Below are 14,102 nucleotides of genomic sequence, written 5' to 3' on the forward strand. Positions count from 1 at the left end.
AATGGACTAAAACATTAAAGAAATGGTGCATATAGAATTCAGAATAGTGGTTACCTCTGGGATGGGAAAGGTGATGTGACTTGGAAACTCTTCGAGTATATTCTTTTTCTTTTTAAAAACATTTTTTTAACGTTTATTTATTTTTGAGACAAAGAGAGACAGAGCATGAATGGGGGAGGGTCAGAGAGAGAGGGAAACACAGAATCTGAGGCAGGCTCCAGGCTCTGAGCTGTCAGCACAGAGCCCGACGCGGGGCTCGAACTCACGGACCGCGAGATCATGACCTGAGCCAAAGTCAGATGCTTAACCAACTGAGCCACCCAGGTGCCCCTCTTCAAGTATATTCTATGCTTAAACCTGGTAATGGGTATTATGTTTTCATCATATTACCATTTAAGAACTATAGATGTATTTTATATGCCACTTCATCTACGATGTTTTAACGAGTAAAATTGAAGTAAGGTCTTTCATATTCTGAAATACAAATATATTCTTCCATGTTCTTTTAATATTTATGTCATGTTTCTCAGACTTTGGAGTGTATCAGAAATTTACAGAGTACTTATTTACAAACTCATCCTTTTGATGTCTCTCCAGTGATACAAAGTCAGTAGTTCTCAGAGGCAGATCAGAAATCTGCAGTGTGGACAAGTGCCTCAGGCCATCCATCTGTGCAGGTGTTCTGTGGGTGTCAATGGAGAGAGTTCTGCATTAGAAGACTCACCAGGGCAGCAGGCAGGGAGCTGTCCCCCAGCTGTGGTGCTGACACAATACCTCCTCAAGGAATGGCACTCCTTTGGTTATCCTGGGAGACCTCTGTCCTTCTCCCCTAATACACACATCCATAAAGATACTTCTGTCTGATGGCTCCACATTTTTGTACTTGTGGAAAAAGTGATGGCCCCTAATGCTACCAACTTCTTTTCTCCTCTCTTATTTTACACTCAACGTCTTCTCTGCAGAAACACTGTTTTCTTCATAATAACACATGATAATGTTTTGCATAAAAGCCCTAATTTAGCAGCCAACTCTTTAAGACTTCAGTCATTCCATCAATTTTACTCAGTCATATATCTCTGTGTGGACCCCTCCTGAGATGAGTGAGAAATACTGCATGGAGAAGTAACTAAAGAAATAAATTAAAACACAGATAATTCTTTTATTTTTTTAAGGTACATTCTTAACACATCAAAGAGGGGCACCTGGGTGGCTCAGTGGGTTAAGCGTCTGACTCTTGATTTCGGCTCTGGTTATGATCTTAAGGTTCGTGAGATGGAGCATCGTGTTGGGTTCTACACTGACAGTGCAGAGCCTGCTTGGGATTCTCTCTCTCCCTCTCTGCCCCTTCCCCTCCCTCTCTCTCAAAATAAGCAGGCTTTTTAAAAAATAAATAAATGAGAAGGAATCGAAGCAAATAGAGTGTCAGAAAAAAAGATGAACACCCATTATCCTACCTACTCAATAATTAATGATTATATTGCTCAGACCAGAAAAGCTGCAGTAAAGATAAACAAATATAAATGTAGAAACAGGTGGCAAAAAGATGTGAGTTCAAAAGGATTATTAAACTTATGAATATAGATAAGATATGAAAAACTATGATACCAGTTAGATGCTGTTGAGTTCCCCAGTATGTCAGGCTTCGTATTAGTTGCTTGTAATAGTTATGACAGTTGATTGCCCAACAAGAATTAACCTCAGACAGTCAGTCTAAGGCTTTGATTTTAATCATTTCTCCCACACCAGTAATTAGATTAAGAAGGAGCATATGATTCTCTTCTCAGCGATGAGACTTAAGGGGATATCTTTTGAATGATGCCATGGAAAGACCAATTATCAAATGGCTCAGGGAAAGACAGTTTTCTGTCCCTGGGCATCAAGCTGAATATGACACCTGTGTCTGCTGCCACCATCTTATCTTGAATGAAGCCACTTCATCTAAAGCTAAATAAATTCCTACTCTCCCATCCATGTACATTCCCTATCTCTGAAGTCCCTGTACGAAAAATAGTTCCTGGAGAACCTGAGTGGTTCACTTGGTTAATACTCTGGTTCTTGATCTCGGTTCAGGTCATAATCTCATGATTTGTGAGATCAAGTCCCAAATGGGGCTCTGTGCTGACAGCGTGGAGCCTGCTTGGGATTCTCTCTCCCTCTCTTTCTGCCCTTCCCTTCATGCTCATGTTCTCTCCCTCTCTCAAAATAAACAGTAAACTTAAAAAAAAGAAGAAGAAGAGGGTGCCTGGGTGGCTCAGTCAGTTAAGCGTCCGACTTTGGCTCAGGTCATGATCACACAGTTTGTGAGTTTGAGCCCCACATCGGGCTCTGCACTAATAGCTCAGAGACTGGAGCTGGCTTAGGATTCTGTGTCTCCCTCTCTCTCTGCCCCTCCCCCAATTATACTCTGTCTCTCGCTCTCAAAAATAAATATTAAAAAAAATTTTAAAAGAAGAAAAAAGATAGCTAACTTTCTTGTTTGAGAATATTAAAGAAATTGTTCTTTTTATTATAAGAACCAAAGACTTTCAGTTTCAAGTTCACATATCTCACAACTGCCTAAAACCACAGAGATAATCAGATTTCACTGATGCTGCAGATGATAAAACTGAGTTTGGTGGATTCTTATGTTGCTCTAGAGAGATAGAGTTTGATAGAGACAACTCTCAGTGATTACTGCGTGGGAGTAAGAAAGGCCAGCTTTCTTGCCTCACGGTGTATGCCTGTCTGGGGGAAGATTCTCAAGGCCCTAGCTGTGGGATAAGGTGGAAGCTAGTCTGTACCTGTAACCATGATGTTGCATATACCTTTTGCCTGCCCTATCCATCTCCTCCCACCTTATTCTGAACATGCTGTCCCCCAAAATCACTATAACAAGATCCCAGGATTCAGGTTCTCCCTCTATGGAACATGACCCAAAGAACTGAATTTAGACACTTGAAATCACTTGTCAAACATCACAAAATCAGATATGAAGCCCAAGTTGATGTGGCCATCATGTTATCTAGTCATTTTAGATGATCTTGGTGATAGATCTGAAACACCAGAATACCTTTTACTTTGACTCATTCTAAAAATCTGACCCAAATATGATGACAGAATCATTAAATAAAAGTTATCCTACCTGATGATTCTTCTCAAGGCTTCCTTCATATCCCTGTTACGCAGGCTATAAATAAAGGGGTTCATCAATTGAGGAACCACAGTGTACATCACTGAAGCTACTGAAGTCTTTCTGGAAGAGTCAGTAACTGCAGAACTAATGTACACCCCTAATCCTGTCCCATAGAACAAGGAAACAACTAAGAGATGAGACCCACAGGTGGAAAAGGCTTTATAATTTCTGCCAGCTGATGGCATTCTTAAAAGTGAAGATAGAATTTTAGTATAAGAGAAAATGATCCCAAAGAGAGAAATACCACTCAGTGTACTAGCCATAAAATTAGCCAAGAGGGTATTGATGAAGGAATCAGAACATGCAAGCTTGATGACCTGTGCAAGTTCACAGAAAAAGTGGGGGATTTCCAAGTCAATGCAGAAGGACAATTGCAACACCATCATACTGTGGAGGAGGGCATCCATGATGCTAACATACAAGGGGAGTAGAATTAACAACCCACAGAGGCAGGGGTTCATGATGACCGTGTACCTCAGTGGGTGACAAATGGCAACATAGCGGTCATAGGCCATTGCTGCAAGGAGAAAATTTTCAAAACCAAGAAAAACCAAGACAAAGCAGATCTGGGTGATGCAGCCTGTGTAACTTATGTGCTGATTCTGTGCCTGGATGTTCACCAGCATCTTTGGGATCATGGTTGTGCTTAAACAGATGTCAGTAAAGGACAGGTTGGAGAGGAAGAAGTACATGGGGGTGTGGAGGTGGGAGTCAGAGATGACAGCCAGGATAACGACCAGGTTTCCCAAGATGGTGACCAGGTACATGAGCAGGAATAGGCAGAAGAGTATGGGCTGCAGTTCTGGATCCTCGGTCAATCCCAGAAGAAGAAATTCTGATACATCCGTTTGGTTTCTGGGTTCCATGTTGTTGATATAAAATATTGGGTGACAAGAGAATAAAATGTATGGTCACTGGGACCAACAGCAGCAGTACCTGGGAATTTGTTGGAAATTGCAATTTTTGGACTCCAGACTTATTGAGGAAAAGCTCCAGGGTGGGTGATCAGCAGTCTACTTTAACAAGGTCTCCAATGATTCTGACATATGATAAAGTCTGAGAACTGCTGTTCTAGAAAAATGTTTATCTATATTGTGAACCTAAATGGATATTTGAATCTTTCCCTCTGTGTATTTCTCCCTGCATCCTTCTTCTTTCCCTCATCTTCTTCCCTCCATTCAGTTAATCAGCCAAAATTCTAATGAGCAATGAGTGTCTAACACATTGTGTCAAGTCAAGAATGAAATAGAGAAGACATGGCATTATTCCTTTAGAATTATTCCACACCTTCAAACAATCAGAAATATAAGAATAAAATTACAAAATCAGTCTCATCTTTAGGGATCTTCTTCCGCTAATACAGTAGGTGACATGATTACAAACAACAACAACAACAACAACAACAACAACAACAACAACAACAAAAAGCCCAAGCTAAATGGGAGAAAGGATGAAGTGCATAGACATATAAAAATAATAGCAATTTGTCTTTGGAAGACAGACTCATAAGATGACACTGGCACCAGGCATCCTAAGAGGCTTGTCCCTGCGCAATAGTGATTGTCTTTTCTTGTGGGACACAGTGGCCATCAGAGGATCAATCACTTGGTATATTACTTAGATCCACACACTCTGAACTGAATCCAGGCTGCCGTACTTGCTTTGTGAATAGGGAAAAGGTTTTAACTGTATTAGAATCTCGGTATTCTTGTGTGTATATTAGGAACTATCAGAATACTTTATGGAGTTGTGATGATAAAAAATGAATAGGCTTGGGGCGCCTGGGTGGCTCAGTCGGTTAAGCATCCGACTTCGGCTCAGGTCATGATCTCACGGTCAGTGAGTTCGAGCCCCGCGTCAGGTTCTGTGCTGACCGCTCAGAGCCTGGAGCCTGTTTCAGATTCTGTGTCTCCCTCTCTCTCTGCCCCTCCCCTGTTCATGCTCTGTCTCTCTCTGTCTCAAAAATAAATAAACGTTAAAATAAAAAAAAAGAAAGAAAAAAAATGAATAGGCTTAAATCAGTCTGCGCAGTGTTTAGCTAATGAGACCCTCATAGTGACATTTCCTATTGTGATTTTTTTTTCTGTCATAAACAACAGCATCTGGCATGTTTCACTCCTAGGATGGGTTTGGGCAAGTTGAGGAAAAAGAAAAGTAAGAAAACATCCTTAGTGTGATAATTGCAAATTTCAGGAATGGGTTTACATGCTGAAAGTCCCTTTGAGAATCTTGATCATATTACAGGGGAAAGGGGGGAATATCAATATATCAATGTTTATTTGGCATGGACATAAAGCAATTAAAATAAATTAAATATTAAAAGAAATTGGATCTGTGAATCAATATAAGAAATGAAAACCAACAAGAGATAAAATTATTCATATAAAATACCATAAATATATACACACATATCATGTACATATACACACATACAACATGAAAGCATGCTTGAGGGACACCATTACACTGGTGTTTCCTCTGTGAGGGGGAAATAAGGGGTACAAGAAAAGAATGCCTTCTGCATTTACATTATTTTGTTAATTAAAAAAATAGACATGAGATGATATAGTAGAATGCCAACGTGTGTTAATTCTGGAAATGGGTTAATGGTAGCATATTAAATTTATTGTTATAATATCTATGCCACTCTTATAATTTAAAATATATGGTATTTTTATAAAAAGGAATGTGCAGATGAAGGAGATAGCCTGCTCTGTGTGTCTGAGTCTACACTTCTTTTTTCTAGGTCTTCACAACCAGGCTACAAATATAACACCAAGATTCTTCTGTATAATGTATGGGAGTTAAAATGAAGCTGATATCTCTCCCTTCCACCACCAAAGGATACAAGTAAGTGTCAGAGAATTTCATAATAGTCATCATGTTTGTGAAAGGGAGGATTTAAGCTCATGAGCAAAATGGTTCCTGCCATTAAATAGACGGAATAGAAAACTAGCAGAATAAGAGCCTCATTAGCATTGTTGAGGTGGTACAAAATAACATGTCAAGATGATGATATTCAAGCAGGAGTCCCATTGGGGATTTAGTACTGGTCATCTTAGGCATGGACTTTCCTCATGGCTATGCAGGGTTACAACTCTAGTAAACACCTTCCCTCATGTCCAAAGCATTGTCTAAGAGACTCTCTGTTACCTGGCTGACATCATTGCTGGATGACATTTGACATCTTCTCTGGATTTGAGTGATGGAAACAGAAGGTCTGTCTCTGATAAGGGCAGAGCGATCGAGTGAAGCCCCGCATTTCTAGGCAAGTGGGATCATTGCTGGGAGGTGCCTCACGTGTTGCTTCCTGACTGGGCAGGGCTGTTGAGTGAGTTGGTCATAGACAGACTATTTGCAGTCTCTGCATCCCTGAGGGTTCAATATCCAAAGCTCCTCATTAGACAAACACTTTTATTGTTATTTGGATCCCAGGACAGTGTAGATCCTTAAAGACTAAAACTGTAGAAGAAAAGAATTCAGGATAGTTGATCCCTGACCCCGTGAGGACACACACACACACACACACACACACACACACGCCATGCAGTTCTCTCCATCTGTTCATGCTCACCCCCATTTCACATACTTTGCATGTGTGGACACACCATCCTTCTCTAATTGGATTCCTGTCTTTATTTTTTTTTAACGTTTATTTTTGAGACAGAGAGAGACAGAGCATGAACGGGGGAGGGGTAGAGAGAGAGGGAGACACAGAATCAGAAGCAGGCTCCAGGCTCTGAGCCATCAGCCCAGAGCCCGATGCGGGGCTCAAACTCATGGACCGTGAGATCGTGACCTGAGCTGAAGTCGGATGCTTAACCGACTGAGCCACCCAGGCGCCCCGGATTCCTGTCTTTAAATTTTTTAATGTTTATTTTATATGAGAGAGAGAGAGCACAAGCGGGGTAGGGGCAGAGACAAAGATGGAGACAGAATCTGAAGCAGGATCCAAGCTCTGCGCTGTCAGCACAGAGCATGATGCGGGGCTCGAACTCAGGAGCCATGAGATGATGACCTGAGCTGAAGTCGGATGCTCAACCAACTGAGCCACCCAGGCGCCCTTGGATTCCTGTCTTTAGATATAAGCAAGGGCATCTCTATCTAATTAGTGATATCAGGAAACCAGATTCTAACTCTAAGTGTGAAAACACAGTTTATATATGTGGGTATAAAAATATATATTTATAAATACAGATAAGCTACATAAAAATGCAAACAGTGATGATTTTTTCCAAGAGTCATTGAATGTTTCTTGAACATTAATTTTTATTCTGTATATTTCATACGGCAGATTTTAGTCTATAATCTGTAAACAATTCTGACTGTGATCAATATAGACAAGACTTTAGAATTTCATAAACAACATTTTCAATTTCATCACGATGGTTTCAGTGTACATTTTTTTCACATCAGTGGATCATGGGTTGAAATTATGACACTTTTTAAAAAATAGAGTTATGGGAAATTACGATGTCATGGAGAAGGCAATAGTATGCTGGTTCATCTATATTCTCCGTGAAATGAGTGTGATTTCAGCCATAATTTAATAGGTAAAGATGCTGCTTCATGTTAATACTTAATTACAAACTTTCCATTATTTAATGAATTTAATATATTCATGCACTTATCAATTTATTTTTATCACATGTTAACTTTTCTATATAACTTCATTTTTAAATCAATAGAGTTCTTGCTCTAGTATTTGAAACCAACATGAGACAAGGTGGCATTTGAATGTCATCCCTTGGGGCACCTGCATGGCTCAGTTGGTTAAACATCTGACTCTTGATTTCAGCTCAGGTCATGATTTCATGATTCATGAGTTCAAGCTATGCCTGGGGTTCCCCACTGACGTGCAAAGACTGCTTGGGATTCTCTCTCTTTCCCTTTCACTCTGCCCCTCCTCTGTTTGCACATGTGCTCTCTCTCTCTCTGTCTCTCTGTCTCTCTTTCTCTGTGTCTCTCTCAGAATAAATGGGTGAACTTAAAATAAGTAATTTCTTAAAAAAAAGAGAAAAGATAACATGTTGGCAAAGGTGTGGAGAAAAGGGAACCCTTGTGCGCTGTTGGTGGGATGCAAATTGCTGCAGCTACAATGGAAAACAGCATGGAGGTTCCTCGAAAAGTTAAAGATAAAGCTACCATATGATCCAGCAATTCCACTTCTTGGTATAGATCCAAAGGAATTAAAATCAGGATCTTGTAGTGATATCTGCTCTAGCATGTTCACTGCAGCATTATTCACAATGGCCAAGTTATGAAAACAACCTAAGTGTCAGCAGATGAATGGGTAAAGAAAACATAGTATATATACAGCAAAATATTATTCAGCCATGAAAAAGTAGGAAATCCTGTCTTTTGTGACAACTTGGATGAACCTTGAGGACATTATGCTGAATAAAATGAGTCAAACAGAGAAAGACAAATACTGTATGATGTTATATGTGGAAAATCTAAAAGAGTTAAACTCACAGAAACAGAGCCACCAGGGGCTGGAAAGTGGGGGAAATAGACGTTGGTCAAAGGATATAAAACTTCAGTTATAAAATTAACAGATTCTGGGGATCTAGTATAGATCATGATAATTATAGCTAATAGCAGTGTATTATATACTTAAATATTGATAAGAGAGTAGAATCTTAAATATTCTCACCACTAGAGAAATGGTAATTAAGTGCCAGGATGGAGGTTTTACCCATGCAATGGTATAAAATCTGCACATTGTATACCTTAATTTTACACAATGTTATATATAATTATATCTCAGTACAGCTGGGAGAAAATGACCAAATACTGGAAATTAAATACTGGCTGCATAAATCCAATTTCTGTCACCATGGTTACATTGCCTCCTCTTTTTTTCTGGGTCATTTCCATTTCTGTTTATCTTATAAGGACACATGTGATTCTATTTAGGGCTACCTAGAAAATAGGGGAATAAGCTAATATACAAAGACTCCAAATAAGTACAATTCACTCTTTTATCACAAAATGTTAATACGTTAGAGGACTAAGACATGGACAAATTCTTTTGAGGACCACCATACAACCTGTTGCAGTTGTGGTTCTAGTTGACTCTTCTAGTTGACTCTGTGGAAAATTCTATAATCATCTGACTCAAGAAAGGACAATCAGAGTTCTTTCTCTGAGAATCATGCCCAAATATGACATTTCCATCTGGTGCCACTACCTCATGACCCTGAGGAGAACCAATCCTAGGTCAATAGAACCCATGGAGGACTGAATGAATCTCTACTACCTGTTCCTGTACATTCCCTGCCTCTAAGTGCCTGTAATGAAAGATAGCTCTCTATATTGTTGGTAATATTAGAGTTAGGGATTCTTTTTCTTATTGCAACTGAAGATTTCATCACTGATAAAGTTTGAATATCTCACAATCATCTCAAACCACTGAGATAATGTAATCACATAATTTTCATAGATAATACAATGAAATATGGTAGGTGATGAATTTCCTCACAGACATACAGTTTACAGTCCACAAATTAATTACTAAATAGGTGTATAAAAGGTCAATTCCCCTACTGTATTATAGGTATAACTCCTAAGTGCAATTGCCATGGCCCTACACTGAAATCAGGTAGAAGCTAGTCTCTAGATATGACCACAGTCTTGCTTCAATAGTTTCCCTGTCCTATATACTTTCTTCAGTATTCTTTCTGACAGTGATCCAAAACAAAACAAAACAAAACAAAAAAACAAAACAAAACAAAACAAAAGAAACCAAACCCAAAAAACCATTATAACTAGAACCCTTGCCTCAGGCTCTGCTTCTGCATAAAACCCAAGCAAAGAAGCTGAATTTAGAGAATTAAAATCATGTGTCAAACATCATAAGACTAATCAAAAAAAGCAAAGTATGTTTCAACCCCAAGTTAAAATTAGCTTGAGCAATCTGTTGCCTGGCTAGCTTAGAAGAATTCAGTGATGGAAAAATCAAGAATTATGGCTCATCCAGGATTCCTACCCCTTTGCCTCCTTCTAGAAACCCAAGTCCAAAACATATGGCACAATCACAGCAAAGAAGGCATCCCATTGATGAGTTTTCTCAAGGCTCCCTTCATGTCTCTGTTCCGCAGGCTATAGATAAAGGGGTTCATCATTTGAGGAACCACAACATACATCACTGAAGCTACTGCAGTCTTCTTGGAAGAGTCAGTAACTACAGAACTAATGTACACTCCAACAACTGTTCCATAGAACAAAGAAACAACTGACAAGTGAGACCCACAGGTGGAAAAAGCTTTGAGCTTTCCCCCTGCTGATGGCACTCTCAAAACGGAGGAAACAATTTGAGTATAAGAGAAAATGATTCCGGAGAGAGGAATACCACCAAATAGGCTAGCTACAAAATATATCAGGATGTTATTGATGAGGGTATCAGAACATGCGAGTTTGATGACCTGAGCAAGTTCACAGAAGAAGTGAGGCATTTCCAAGTCTTTGCAGAAGGATAACCGCAGCACCATCAGACTATGGAGCAAGGCAACCACAATGCTAAAGAACAGTGAGAGTAGAATCAGCAGAACACAGAGTTGGGGGTTCATGATAACGGTGTACCTCAAGGGGTGACAAATGGCCACATAGCGATCATAGGCCATTGCTGCAAGGAGAAAATTTTCAAAACCACCAAAAGCCAGGACAAATCCAACCTGGGTGAGACAGCCTCTATACGTGATGCTCTGATTCTGTGCCTGGATGTTCACCAACATCTTTGGGATCGTGGTTGTGCTTAAACAGATGTCAGTAAAGGACAGGTTGGAGAGGAAGAAGTACATGGGGCTGTGGAGGTGTGAGTCAGAGCTGACGGCCAGGATGATGAACAGATTTCCCAGGATAGTGACCAGGTACATAGACAAGAACAGGCAGAATAGGAAGGGCTGCAGTTCTGGATCATCTGTCAATCCCAGGAGAAGAAATTCTGAAACACCTGTGTGATTTCTGGGTTCCATTTTGAAGAATCTAATGGAAATGGAAAAGATGGGTTAAAAATAAAATAAAGTGAATAGTCCCTGGATGAGCAACAGTAGCATCATCTGGGAAATAGTTAGAAATGCAAATTCTTGGTATCACTCCAGATACACTGCTGATAAACTCTGAAGTAAGGACCAGCAATCTAAGTTTTAACAAACCATCCAGATAAATTTGATATACACTGAAGTTGGAGAGCCAATACTTAAACAAAAAGAAATCTTTATGTATATGGTGAACCCAAGAGAATATTCAAATCGTTCAAATCTGCTAATTTCTCCCTTCGTCATCATCTCTTACTTTTCTTTGCTCCACTCAAAGTTTTGCTTTGATTTTTATTGATCACCAACTCTTTTTCACACATTGTGCCTAGTGCTAAGACTGAAACAAAGAATAAACTATGGCACTTCCTTCAGAAATATTCCTCATCTCAAACAAACAGAAAGACGAGAATAAAGTTATCCAATCTCTGTTAAGAGTTTGGTGTCCAAACCTTGGAATGCCTCAGAATCAACTGAAGGGTTTGTCAAATTACAGATGAGTTACATCGTACCATCACTCCATTTATCTATAGGAAAACTTAGGTGGGGTGAAGTACACAGTGCCTGGAAAAGATAAGATGTTAAGTGGTTTGACAGCTCAGCTGACTGTCTAGATCAATTATTGGTAATGCCTCTGGATAATACAGAATTAGCATTCCTAAACCAACACCCAGATTTCATAAAACTTCCTTTAAAATCTTAATGTAGTCACCTTGAACAATGCCCCAAATCTTTTCCCTTGTCTACAGCACATGTCCACCCCTACTCATGAAGTATGGTATATATAGTAGGTGCACGACATCCATCCCAGTATCTGCTCTGTACCTCAGCAAAGATTAGAAAATGTTGCCTATATGGGTGTCTGGGCGACTCAGTCGGTTAAGCGTCTGACTTCAGCTCAGGTCATGATCTCGCGGTCCGCGAGTTCGAGCCCTGCGTTGGGCTCTGTGCTGACAGCTCAGAGCCTGGAGCCTGCTTCAGATTCTGTGTCCCTCTCTCTTTCTGCCCCTACTCCTGCTCACACTCTGTCTCTGTCTTTCTGTCTCTCTCAAAAATAAATAAACATTTAAAAAATTAAAAAAAAAAAAAGAAAATGTTGCCTGTAAACTTGAAGCTGATAATCCCCATGAAAACACTACTCACCTGCACTAGCAATTAATTCTAGGAGAACTGGGCAAATATCAGTGCATTTTCTACCTTATCCTAAGGAGACTTTTTCCCTAGGTGATGGGGGCAGGCATATCATTAACAAACAAACAAACAAACAAACAAACAAACAAACAACAGCTAAATGAGAGAAAAAGCATAGGCTTCTAAAAAATGGGTGAGGGGCGCCTGGGTGGCTCAGTCGGTTAAGCGTCCGACTTCAGCTCAGGTCACGATCTCGCGGTCCATGAGTTCGAGCCCCGCGTCGGGCTCTGGGCTGATGGCTCAGAGCCTGGAGCCTGCTTCTGATTCTGTGTCTCCCTCTCTCTCTGGCCCTCCCCCATTCATTCTGTGTCTCTCTCTGTCTCAAAAATAAATAAATGTTAAAAAAAAAATTTAAAAATGGGTGAAAATAGGGGCACCTGGGTGGCTCAGTTGGTTAGGCTTCCGACTTCGGCTCAGGTCATCTCGCAGTTTGTGGGTTCGAGCCCCGCGTTGGGCTCTGTGCTGACAGCTCAGAGCCTGGAGCTTGCTTCGGATTCTGTGTCTCCCTCTCTCTCTCTGCTCCTCCCCCACTCCTGCTCTCTCTCTCTCTCAAAAATAAATAAAGCTTAAAAAATTAAAAACAAATAGGTGAAGATAGCAACAATTATTGGTCCTTGGAAGACAGAGAATTATAAGCTAAGACAGACTTATATGGTACTTACAAGATAATTGGGCATCCTTAACAAAATTGCTTCTGTAAAGCAGTGGTCAAGATGGAAGTAGCCATGACAACCTTTATCATTTGGTGCATTACTTAGACTTAAACACTGAATTTAATTCCGATCAGTACTTGATTGGGGGTAGGGAGAATTGTTCACCTGTATGAAAAGTCTACTGTCCTCATTTGTATGATGGGAACGATCACAAAACCTCATGGGGAAGTTGCAGTGATGGAAATGAATAGAGACACATCTGACACAGTACTCAGTGTAGGGGACGCTAATATTTCCTATTGTGCGTGTGTGTTTTTTCCTTCTACGAACAATGGCACCTTGTATATTTCAGTCCTCACAAGGAAGCAGTGGGGTGGGGCCAGTTGAGGAAAGACAACAGAAAGGAAGAACCCTAGCATCATAACTGCAAATTCAGGGAAAAGATTATGAGCTGGGAACATTTATCGTGTAGAAAAAGAATGAAGGAATCATCAACCATATCAATATTTATTTCAGATGAACATATGATGAAATATATAGCAATTAAAATAACATGACAAAATGTATTAGATATACAAATTAGTATAAATAATGAAAACCTATAAGAGAAACATTTTCAAGTGACAAAGTATACATCATTAGAAAAAATTTATTTTGTACTGTCGTAAGGCATAATCCATAATAAACATAAACTTAATGGTTTTTGTTTTTATTATGGATTATTCAAGTGAAAAAAAGACCCACAGAGATAAATGAAGGATGGTACCCACCAATCAACAGTATAAAATTCATACACATCACCGTCTTCAATCTAAGTGTTTTTATTGCAATAAACATTACAATATTATAAATATGTGAAGCCCCCACATCATGTAGTTGAACAATATTGATTCTTTTCTTTCCCCAGGGGAGTCACTACATGAACTTCATATACATTATTCCCTGGCATTTTTTTACTATAATTTGTATTATTGTTAACATGGTAACATAAACAACTACATTATTTTCAATTTTGAAAGTTTACATAAACAAAACCATATGGTACATGTC

The 14,102-nt window shown here is 39.6% G+C and overlaps 2 protein-coding genes across 2 annotated transcripts; both read right to left on the reverse strand.

Moving 5' to 3' along the window:
• Positions 1–3,117: 3,117 nt before the first annotated feature.
• LOC106979025 (olfactory receptor 7G2-like) lies at positions 3,118–4,067 on the reverse strand. The gene has a single exon (XM_015076784.2). It carries the CDS (start codon positions 4,036–4,038, stop codon positions 3,118–3,120), a length of 921 nt encoding a protein of 306 aa, XP_014932270.1. The 5' UTR covers positions 4,039–4,067.
• Positions 4,068–10,179: 6,112 nt separating this feature from the next.
• On the reverse strand, positions 10,180–11,163 carry LOC106979020 (olfactory receptor 7G2-like). Its single transcript, XM_015076780.2, has one exon. It carries the CDS (start codon positions 11,146–11,148, stop codon positions 10,210–10,212), a length of 939 nt encoding a protein of 312 aa, XP_014932266.2. The 5' UTR covers positions 11,149–11,163; the 3' UTR covers positions 10,180–10,209.
• Between the last annotated feature and the right edge of the window lie 2,939 nt (positions 11,164–14,102).

Source organism: Acinonyx jubatus, chromosome A2, assembly GCF_027475565.1.
Source record: "Acinonyx jubatus isolate Ajub_Pintada_27869175 chromosome A2, VMU_Ajub_asm_v1.0, whole genome shotgun sequence".
NCBI lineage: Eukaryota > Metazoa > Chordata > Mammalia > Carnivora > Felidae > Acinonyx > Acinonyx jubatus.